Source organism: Rhincodon typus, chromosome 19 (genome assembly GCF_021869965.1).
Source record: "Rhincodon typus isolate 14 chromosome 19, sRhiTyp1.1, whole genome shotgun sequence".
Taxonomy (NCBI): Eukaryota; Metazoa; Chordata; class Chondrichthyes; order Orectolobiformes; family Rhincodontidae; genus Rhincodon; species Rhincodon typus.
In genome coordinates this window covers 31434737-31446214 of record NC_063350.1, presented here as the reverse complement: position 1 = coordinate 31446214, position 11478 = coordinate 31434737, and the positions used below count along the sequence as shown (strand labels likewise).

Here is an 11478-nt window from a genome sequence, read left to right as displayed (position 1 = left end):
AGGGTCTAGGCCCGAACGTCAGTCTTCCTGCTCCTCTGATGCTGCTTGGCCTGTTGTGTTCATCTAGCTCTACATCTTGTTATCTCAGATTCTCCAGCATCTGCAGTTCCTACTATCTCTGAGAAAATTGCTGGAAACTGGATGTGCCAGATATTAACTTTTATTATTAGTTTTTGCCAGGATTTGTTTCAGACAAACCCTCAGAGTTCCCAAACTTGGCCAGAATGGTGGGGGAGTGGGGTTGACAATACAGAGAATTCCCACATGTGGGAATTTAATTAGTCTGGTCTCTTTACAAAGCTAACTGTACGTTTAGTACATCACATACTTAATAACAGTGGAACAGGTCTAAAACATCTACCAGCCCATTCCTTAAGGAAATCACCTTTTAAACTAATGGAGGATCATGAAATACTTAGAATCATAGAATCCCTACAGTGCAGAAAGAGACCCTTTGGCCCATCGAGTTTGCAGCAAACCCTCCAAAGAGCATCCTATCCAGACCCTGTAACCCTGCATTTACCATGGCTAATCCAGAAAGCCTGAACATCCCTGGACCTTAATGAGCAATTTACCATGGCCAATCCATCTAACCTGCACACCTTTGGACTGTAGGAGGAAACACACAGGGAGAATCTGCAAAGTCCACACACAGTCACACAAGGCTGGAATCAACATATTAAGTGATGTGCCACTGCCTCTCATGCTTGGACAGTGTCAGGAGCAGCCATAAACAGTGGTCACTGTAATGTATTTCAGCCGGTGGATTGGTTCTGTGCATTTTGAACCTCAGGTGGTGTTGATAAATATATTTTACTCATGTGACTGAGAATGTTAAAACATAAGTATTTGGCTCTGATTTGCTCTATAAAACATAGGAGTATATTGAATTTTGTAATGGGCTGGACTTTTTTCATGGGCTTTGGGACTCTGGCAGTGGGGGCAGATGGGGATTGGAAGCCTACATTCTGTGGGACTCAATCATTCCTCTGTGACTTTCCCCAGAATTGGCTAATTAGTGGCCAGAGAGCTGAACCATCAAATGAAGCAGGGTGGGCGGGTGGTGAAGAAGCAGGAAGACAGGATGTCTCAAGGTGGAAGCAGCCTTTCTCCAAATTTAAAAATAGTATCAATGGGCAGGCCACCATTTTAATCATTCCTTGGATGTAGGTATCACAGGCTAAACCAGTATTTATTACTAATCCCTAATTGCCCTGGAGAAGGAGGTGCTTTCTTATAGCACTGTAGTCCTTTGGGTGTAGAGGCATGCACAAAGCTGTTAGGAAGGGAGTTCCAGGATTTCATCCTGGTGACAAGTAAGGAAGCAGATCTAGTTCTCCGTCAGGGTGGTATGAAGATTGGAGGGGAACTTGCAGGCAATAGTGTTTCGATGCAACTGCTACCATTGTGTTTGTAGGTTTGGAAGGTGCTGTCAGAGGAGCCTGGTGGGGAGTTCTCCTCCATGCTGCTGAACTGTTCCCAGTGTACCTGAGAATCCAGGGACCAACTAGCAAATTGCATTATAGGCCTCTAACTAGCAATATTAGCTACCTGCTACTTTTAGGCAATGAGCCTTGCTGACTCCAGTCTTTCCACATCCAGGAAAATTCTAAGGGCTGGGATTGTGCTGATGAAGCCTTGCAAATGGTGTGAATTTCTGCACTGGCCATTTCTCAGCTCGCTTCGTTGGGTGAAAAATGCTACCATTTAGGTTTGAAAGCAACATCCTTAAGTCCCAATAAAGAATTTTAAACAAAGCTGATACTGTAGGTACTGAATGAAGAACTATCCAAGTTTCACAAATAAACTAAAATGTACAGTGATAAATAAACAGTAAAAAATATTTCTTTGAAAACGTTCAACACGAATATGTTGCACTAAAAAGAAGATTCTCGATGTAAAAGACTCATCTGTGATTTATTAGGAAAGTTAAGATCAGCATTAGATTAAAAGACAATGTTTGGAAGCTCTTGTGGTGCAATGGTAGTATTCCTACCTCTGAGCTAAGATACCCATGTTCAAGACCCACCTGCTCTAGAGGTGTGTAATAACATCTCTGAACATCTATTGATTAGAAAATATTAAACGATGAGGCTAATAATGTTCATAGTAAGCCTGAGGACTGGGAATATTTCAGAAACTAGCAAAGGGCCACCAAAAATTTAATAAAAATGGAAGAATATAGAATTGAGAGAATACTAATCATTATAAAAACAGGTTGTTGGAGCTTTTACAGGAATAGGAAGAGGGTGAGAACAAAAATAAATGTTGGTTCTTTAGAGGCAGAGGTAGGAGTAACTTAATGGGAATGAGGAAGGATGGGGAATTTGAGCAGATAATTTTTGTTTTCTATAAAATATTATATGACAGAAATAGACAGTAGCCAAGGGGCTAAGAAGAGTGGAGAAGACAAACTAATCAACATCAGCAGAGAAAACGATATCAGAGAAATGTAAGGGATTCTGAGCTAAATTCCCCAGGATCTGATGGCCTACATCCTAGGGTTTGAAACAAGATACCCGCAGGATGTGCTGATTATGATTTTCCAAAATTTACTAGATTCTAAAATAGTCCAAATGGTTTGCAGCTTAATAAATTTAACGCTGCTGTTCAGAGAAGGGAGAGCATAAAAAGGGAACTACAGACCAGTTAGCCTTATATCAATGTATTATTAAGGAAACTTTAATAATACACGTGGAGGCCAATTAGCTCATTTGGTTACATGGCTAACTGTGGTTCAGAACAATGACAAAAACTGAGTTTGATTCCCATTCTGGCTGAGATGGCGTTGGGACTTACCTTTATACCTTGTACCTGAGAGTGAAAGCCAATGCTAAACTGCCACTAAGGAATTTACCAAGGAAACAGCTTCAAGATTAAACATCAATAAATAGTGAATGGTGGACTTGCCTTCAGGCTAATGTGAACATAAGCAATTAAAAAAAACAGATTTATTAGAGACAACCTATTTGTACGAACAAGAAATTGTTTGACAAGCTTTTTTTTTGCAGATATAACAAGTAGGGTAGATAAGTGGAACACAGTTGTTGCAATATACTTGGATTTCCAAAGGGTACTTGGTAAGATGCCACACAAAAAAAGGTTATTACACAAGATGAGGGCTTTTGGAGTTGGGAGTAATATTGTTGGAGGGTTGGTGAGCAGAGCATAAGGATAACTGGAGCATTTTCAAGTAGGTAAACTTGAACTAGTGGAGTGACATAAGGATCAGTCCTATTTATAATCTTTACTAATGGCTCTGATGAAGTGATGAGTAATCTATCTGAGTTTGCTGACTATACAGAAACAAGTAGAATGTAAATCATAAAGAAAACGTACTGTAAAGAGATCTAGATAGCCTGAGTAAGTGGGCAACGAATTAACACATGGAGTAATAAAGTGAAGAAGATTGAGATTACTCACTTTGGTCATATGAATAGATGAACAGAACAATTTTTTAAAAGGCATGAAATTTTCAGATGCTGATGCTCAGGGAGGCTGATCTTGCACACATGTAACACCGACATTAGCATGTAAGTACAGCAAGCAATTAAAACGAACTAAATGCTGACCTTTATTGCAAGTGAAGTGGATAACAAGAATGAAGAAGTTTGGCGGAATTGTATAGGACTTTGGTGTGATCAGACCTAGAATATTCTATGCATTTTTGGGTTTCTATGTATAAGGAAGGATATGTTTGACTTGAGGACAGTACAGTCAGTGTTCAATATTTTGGCTCCTGGGATGAGTGATTTTCCTGTAATGGCTAAACTGAGAGTCTAGAAGAATGAGAGCTGATCTCCGTGAACAATAGAAGATTTTGAAAGAGCTTGACAACGATATTGAGGTCATTACCTATGACTCCAGAATCTAGACGATGGAGGCTCAGCTACAGGATAATGTGTTGGTTGTTTTTGGAGTGAGATGAGGAGAAGTTGCAAATCATCAAAATTTTCTACTTCACAGATTTGTTGATATTTCTTCACTGATTATATTTGGGAATCTATCAGCCTGTCTTGATCTTTCAGGGGATCAAAGGATACATTGGGAAAGTGGTCTTGAGGTAGACAATCAGCCATGTTCATATGAGTGGTGGAGCAAGGTCAAGGGACTGCTTAATCTATTGCTGCATGTATTTCTTATGAGTTTCTGTTTTAACCTGGCAAAAGGAGATGACTTTAGATTTTTTTAAAGTCAGGTATAATAGACACTTGCAGGATCTTAAAACCATTAGTGTACTTTCAACCAGTATTTTACTGGTATTCATGCATTCAACAATGTTTTCTCATGAAAATTATTTTCAGAAAACTGTAATCTTGGAGATTAGGCTGGAATTTGATAAAATGCTATAAAGGGACTCACATAATTCAATCTCATTTCAAAGAGTATACAATAGATATTGCTGTAGGGGTGTGGGTCACAGTAACAAATAGCATCCATAACCTTATATTAAGTCCTGTTTAAGTATACTTTCTTGGGGAAAAGAAATTGATGATACTTGTAAAAGATTGATTAACTGTTTACATATTTAATGATATTGCTTATAAAATGCCTTTTGCCATTTTCTTTATGTTCTTTGTCATAGTTTTCCCTCTAAACATAAGGGAATGAAAGGAAAGCTCAAGCACAAAGGAGCTAATCACCCCTTCAAGTAAGTAAGAAATATGCTAATATAGAGGTTCCAAGAGTCCAGTGACATTTTCCAGGGCATCCAATCCTTTGCAAATCAAATTCGTAGCTCTCAGCTCTCATTTATTGTAAAAAAACTGTTGCACTCCTTTATCCCACTTTAACCTTGTCTGACTTTTCACGAGCACTGTGTACGTGCTCAGTATTCACTTGAGGAGAATCACTGCCTCCCAATTACCACCAACAATTGACACAAAGATTTTGGCACATGTATTTATCTGTTTCATGCTACAAATAAGTTTACCAATGCTATTAAGAGGGCTTTTGTGGTGGAGTGGTCATGTCCTTACCTCTGAGCTGGGAGATCCAGATTCAAGTCCCACCTACTCCAGAGGTGTGTCATAGCATCTCTGAACAGATTGATAGATATTTTCTAATCAAAGACATGATAAATTTACTAAAACTGTATCTCTATTATTAAACTATTGTTTTGGGTATTTGTTGCTTTGATATTATTAAACTTCAGATGAGGATTTTAGATTATTGTAAATAAATAAACAAAGTATCACATTGCTTTTGTGATCTTACACCACATGTTACAATTAATTGCGTAAAACTAAACTGCATTGTGTGTGGAATTTTTTTTATTGAAGAAACCACTATCAACAGCTTTCTGTAACATACTGATTAAAGCTACTGTGGATAATAACAAACAGAAGACCACTGTACAAACATGTTAAGCTTTAATTCACTATTGTTGATGACAGTAAGTTCAGTCTGGAATAGAACTAGGCAAAATTTCAAGAAAATGAGATGTTCTCTAGAGTACTGAGTTTAAAATAAAACTTATTTATATCCAAAAACTGTCAAATGGTGGATGCTCGTCTCATCAGCATGAACCAGAATGTAAGTAAGCTCTGTGAGACTTTGGAAAATACCCTGTCTTTTGAAATAGAATTTTTAAGTCCTCAGGGCATATAACAGTCATTTTATAATTTCTAAAGGGATAATAATCAGTTCCTTGATATCCAGCTAAATGAATTTGCTTTACAGTTCCATTTTAAAGACACTTCCCCCTATTGTTGAACGATCCAACAAATTTATTTTATCAACTACTTCTAATTATTTAAAACAGTTTAGAAATTGGGACAATAGAGACCTGTCCTACTGACTTCATCTTTCCAAGTGTTTCCAACGTGAATGACATTGAGCAAAAATAAATGCTGATTTTGCGTTGTCCAGTTACTAACCAAGATTCTGATGGAGCTTAGAATCTTGTACTGAGACAGAAAAGTTAGACATTTCCTTCAACTCAAAAAAATGTTGGCTGCATTCATTTCTGCTGCCCTACTAGGGGATGCCCTTCCTGTTAATGCGCAAAAAGTCAGAGATGCCTTTAAGTGTAGCTCCCAGTCCTGAAGAAGGGGGTCACTGGACTCAAATTGTTAACTCTGCTTTCTCTCCACAGATGCTGCTGGACCTGCTCAGTTTTTCCAGCAATTGCTGCTTTTCTTCTGAGATAACAAGGTGTAGAGCTGGATGAACACAGCAGGCCAAGCAGCATCAGAGGAGCAGGAAAGCTGATGTTTCGGGCCTTGACCCTTCTTTTTCTGATCACTTACTGGACAGGGAAGGTTTATTGGTAATCATAAAAAAAATCACATTGTCAAGGGATTACTTGCACTATTAGTTACTCAGCTTTCTACGGCAATTCTAAGGCAAAACTGCCATAGTCCTTGCAGACTATAGGATTGTTTTTGTTAGAGATGACTGGTCGTGATTTAACCTGAGGGTCACCACACCTCAAATGAGGGAAGAGGAAGAAGAATCCTCATGGTCCTCAGTGCAGGAATTGAACCTGCACAGTTGGTGTCACTCTGCATTGCAAATATTCCAGTCAAATATTTCAATCTGTCATCTTTTGTTTTCCAAAGCAAGCGGCTGAGAGAATAGTCATTGAACCTTTTTCTATCCATCTTCTGTATTTTTCCTTCACCTTGACTTCATCTTCTATTCTCTTACTATCGCAGATATTTTTTCTGCAGTGGTGATATCAATCATCTCAATTTTCCTCTTTCTTTTATTCACTCTAACCTGTCTCCTGCTGAGTTTGCTGCTGTCTGTCATTCGGGTATCATCGTTACCAAATTTGGTGACCAGTGTGATGCTGGTAGTTGGTAAACTTTTGGGTGAGAACAGCAACTCTCCAACAGTTCCAACAACTTCCACCTGGTCCTGACTCTATCACCAAACATCAACCCATTCTCTCCAGATCTGACAGTGACTTCATCTCTTCTGGAGATCTTTTCCCCACAGTCTCTAATGTTATATTTTCCCCAGCACCAAACAGCTGCTTTCATCTCCTTCCCAAGTTCCACAAACAGGGCTAACCTGGGAGACCTAGCCCTGTTGTTTCAGCCTCTCCTGCCCAACTGAGCTGATCGTGTTCTGTATGGACTCTTTCTTTTATCCCCCCTCCTCTCCTCCAGTTACCTTGCCAGCTATTTATGATTCCCTCTTTCACTTTAGCAATTCCAATTCCCTGGCGCTAACTCCCTTTTCTTCACTATGAACATCTAATCTCTTCCGACCTCCATCTTCAGCCAGGACAGTCTGAGGGCTCTGTGTTCCATTTTCTCAAATGAAGGGCCAACCAATCATCATCCACCATCTTCAATCTCCTCTGCTTGGCTCAACCTATTCTCACTTTAGACTACCTGTTCTTTAACTAAACTCGCTTCAAAAGCTAATTTGTGTTACTATGGATTACCACAGTGGTCTTAGCGACGCCTTCCTTTATTTTATGGAAATATTCCAAACCTCCTTGGACCTGATTCGTCACCTAATTTTCTGGTACATTGACTGTAAAGGAAGGTGGATGGTAACACTTAATAGAACATTTATTTTGGATGTGTTTATGCAATATTGATCTAGAAACTGCTTGTACAATATGTTGTCCAGATGAAGAATGTTTAAAGTGGCACAATCATGAAGAATGAAATTTGATTGTAAATAAAGTGACTAATCTCTATCTGTCAATGGCGTGATTTACAACATGTCTCCCAGGTCTAAAACTGATATTGAGGAATAGGCGCTGACTAGAGAAGTTGCTTGCTTTTAAGGTGAACTGATCTTTACAGCAAGTAAAATGGAGCAGATTTTAAAACTGAACATTCTGTAAATGTAGTTTTAAGCCAGGGTAAGTTGAAGATTTATCCCAATGTATCTGAAATTTCCAGTAAAACAATCCCTTCAACAACGTTAAATGCAAAAACATGTATAATTATATGATTATGTTATTATGATGATTATTGTGATTACTTTCGAAAGTGACACAATTATGCCATTAAAAAATAGATTCACAAGCCTGCCAAACCTCTCCTGATTCTGCCAGCTGTTTTCCAGGAATAGAGTCACAAATTAGTCATAAACATTTGCTTGATGAAATTGAGAAGTCTACTGCACTAAACCAATCCAAACATTTAACTTGTATTTTTTAGATATTGAATAAGTTATGTGTGAAATCATTGAGTTTGTAGATAATGCAGAAAAATAAATGCTGATCTCTTTGGAATGCTGTCAGAAAAGTTTATGCGAGAAGTAGAAATGAAACAAAATAGTCAATCCTATCCAGGCATTTATATATCTGTTGTTGTGCTATCCAGCATGATGATAACATAAAATTTGATACCAACAATTAATTAAACAAATTTACAAGCAAAAGGTGAAATCACTATAATCTTATCATACTATAGGGCTGCTCTCTCATTAGAGAGAGAGATGACTGGTAGTGGTTTAACCGAAGGGCCACCATGCCTCATGCATAGGGGGAGGTTGAGAAGAAGACTCCTTCAGCCTGGTGTGTGAATTTAATCCACGCTGTTGGCATCATTCTGCATTGCAAGCTAACTGTCCAGTTGACTGAGCTAACTGACCCCCAAATAATTCTCTATTATCATAGAGTCATGGCAGCATTGAAGGAGGCCATGTGCTCCAATGCAGTAAATCCCATTCCCCCACTGTAACTCTGTAGACCTGTAAGTTTACTTCTTTCAAGTAAACTATCCAATTTCTTTTTTGTCATTCATAATCTCCACTTCCATCGCCCATCTAGTCCAGGAGTTCAAAGTTGTAATCACTCATTGCATCAAAATTTCTTCTTCACATCACCGTCACAATTCTTGGCCAAAGCCTTAATTCTGAATCCCCATGTGATTGTACCATCAGTGAATGGGAACTGGTTTCCTTTGTCTACCTTATCTAAACCTGTCAGAATCTTTTATGCCTCTGCCCAATCGACCTTCACTGCTTTCCTCATAAATTCTTTCATCTCTAGAACCATTCAGGCAAATCTCCTTGGCATCCTACCAAGGACTCTGATGTCCCTTTTAAGGGATGGTATCCAGGACTAGATGCAATATTTTAGTTGTGTGCTAAGAAGGGCTTAATGAAGATTGAGAATAACTTTCTTGCATTCATGCCCCTATTTATGAAGCTCAAGATCCCATGTGCTTTGCTAACTCCCTCTCATAATCTCAGCTACCTTCAAAGATCAATGCACATAGCATAACCCCACACACCTTGTCCTGATCCCTCTGTCATTGCTGAGATCTTAGAACTGTGTCATTAATGTGTATCGCTCTTTCTATCTATTTTGTCAAAATGCATCAACTCTCACCACTCTGCATTAAATACCATCTACCATTATTTAATGGATGTCTCTGGGAGGGCTAATATTTACTGACTCTAATTGCCTAGAGGGCAGTAAAGAGTCAATTACATTGCTATGCTTCTAGATGCTAGATCAGTTAAAGATGGCAGATTTTCTTCTTCTAAAATGAACCAAATGGGTTTTTTTATGACAATCAATATTGTTGCCATTAGGCTAACCTTTTAATTACAGATTTTTATTGAATTCAAAGTTCACCATCTGCCATGGTGTGATTTGAATCCATGGCCCCAGAATATTATCCTGGTTTTCTAGATTGCTAGGTCAGTGATATTATCATTATGCCACCCAGTTTCCCCTGTCTACCCATTCTATTAGAATTTAACCTGTTGCTGTCACTTGGTATCATCCTTACTATTGGTGAAAGCTTCATGTTTGGCAGGAAATTGTGAAAATAGTGGCCCTAGTACTGATTGTTTGAAATCACCAGTGTTTGCTATTTATCCATTTGGAAAAGCAACCATCTACCGTGTCTCTCTCTTTCTGTCTTTCAGCCTATCCCTATCACATTCACTCCTACTGATATTTTGGTGGGGGTCTTTTTAAGTAAGCACCGATGTACAATATTTACTAGGTATTCAGGCCTTTCCCTGCTCCTTGAAATATATATGACCCTCTTGATTTCTAAAAACCCCCACCTCACTTCCTAACACCTGTTTACTATTTACAAAACAATAGAAGACTTTCTGGGCTTCTTTTTATGTTAACAGCATAGTATTTTAACTTTTTAGACCTAATGAATATCCAAAAGTATTAACACAATGATTATTGAGTTCAATAGGTAAAAGATAAAATAAAATTAACTGAGGGTAGAAGTTGGTAGGTAGTTACGAAGACACCATGTGTGAAAGTGATGAGTGTATGCTGAGCTGTTGTTCCTTTTTCTGTTCTAGGAAAGGAAGCCAAGATAAAAATGAAAATGCTTGGATGTTTAAGGATGAGAGAAAAAGGAAGAAGCTGCGCAAAATGCTGAAAAGGCTACGAAATAATGATACATGCAGTATGCCTGGCCTCACTTGTTTCACACATGACAACCAGCACTGGCAGACACCCCCATATTGGACATGTAAGATCACAGGGCAGAGTTGGGGGATGGCCGAATATAATCTAAACTGGTCTGGATATAACCAGACCTATGTGAACCAGAGTTGTGTAGAACACCTTCAGTAAGAAATCTATTAGGGAACAAAAATATATATTTTTTTAAATTGCAGTTTTAACAGAGAACATGGTCAGAGGTTTCGCATTGAGAGTGATGCTAAAGAATAGTAAAAACATCAGGAGAGTGTACCAACATCATAATAAAATTAGTGAACTTTTTAAAGACGCCTAAAGATGGGAATTAGACTACCCAGGTGCAGAAGGTTTACAGATGAGTTCAGAAAATCATGCTAAAGTAAATGATGCCTCTGGCACTGAATATGGAATAGAGTACAGATTCATTTGCGGAATGCTAAAGTTTGGAAGGTTTAAAAAGAAAAAGAAGATATGATATTAGAGGAGATTAAGGAGGTAGGATCAAATGAAGTACTGAAGGGTCATGTATGTGGTGAATGTAAAGTGACTGTCATAGTGAAGATGGAGTCAGTGGAAGTTAATATAGGGGAGGTTGATAGACAAATATGATTCAGGGCATATGAAATGCAGGAAATTGAGTTTTAATCAACTTTCACTCTCTGTGAGATATAACCTGGGAACCAGCAAGAAAAGAATTCCTGATATCCAATGTAAAACTAAGAATGTCATGCATAAGTGCATTAACGGTAGTAGAGCCAGATTGGTGGCATTGTCGAGTTGTAAGTATTTGATTTCACTGTTAGAAATCACATGAACATAGAACATAGAACATTACAGCGCAGTACAGGCCCTTCGGCCCTCGATGTTGCGCCGACCTGTGAAACCAATCTGAAGCCCATCTAACCTAAACTATTCCATTATCATCCATATGTTTATCCAATGACCATTTAAATGCCCTTAAAGTGGGCGAGTCTACTATTTTTGCAGGCAGGGCATTCCACGCCCTTACTACTCTCTGAGTAAAGAACCTACCTCTGACATCTGTCCTATATCTATCACCCCTCAATTTAAAGCTATGTCCCCTCGTGCTAGCCATCACCATC

General features: G+C 38.5%; 2 protein-coding genes across 2 annotated transcripts in view; one reads left to right on the top strand and one right to left on the bottom strand.

Annotated features, from left to right (window-relative positions):
• The window catches only part of LOC109912575 (NSFL1 cofactor p47-like), a 23307-nt gene extending 21843 nt beyond the window's left edge, over window positions 1–1464 (bottom strand). Inside the window, exon 1 of the mRNA XM_048608570.1 lies at window positions 1404–1464. Within this exon, the coding sequence (XP_048464527.1) occupies window positions 1404–1464 (61 nt within the window). The remainder of the gene's footprint in view (window positions 1–1403) is intronic.
• A 3100-nt stretch (window positions 1465–4564) lies between these two features.
• Window positions 4565–11478, top strand: part of LOC125485508 (extracellular sulfatase Sulf-2-like) — a 9331-nt gene continuing 2417 nt past the window's right edge. Inside the window, exons 1-2 of the mRNA XM_048608569.1 lie at window positions 4565–4651; window positions 10252–10424. Of these exons, the coding sequence (XP_048464526.1) occupies window positions 4608–4651; window positions 10252–10424 (217 nt within the window). The 5' untranslated portion in view covers window positions 4565–4607. The remainder of the gene's footprint in view (window positions 4652–10251; window positions 10425–11478) is intronic.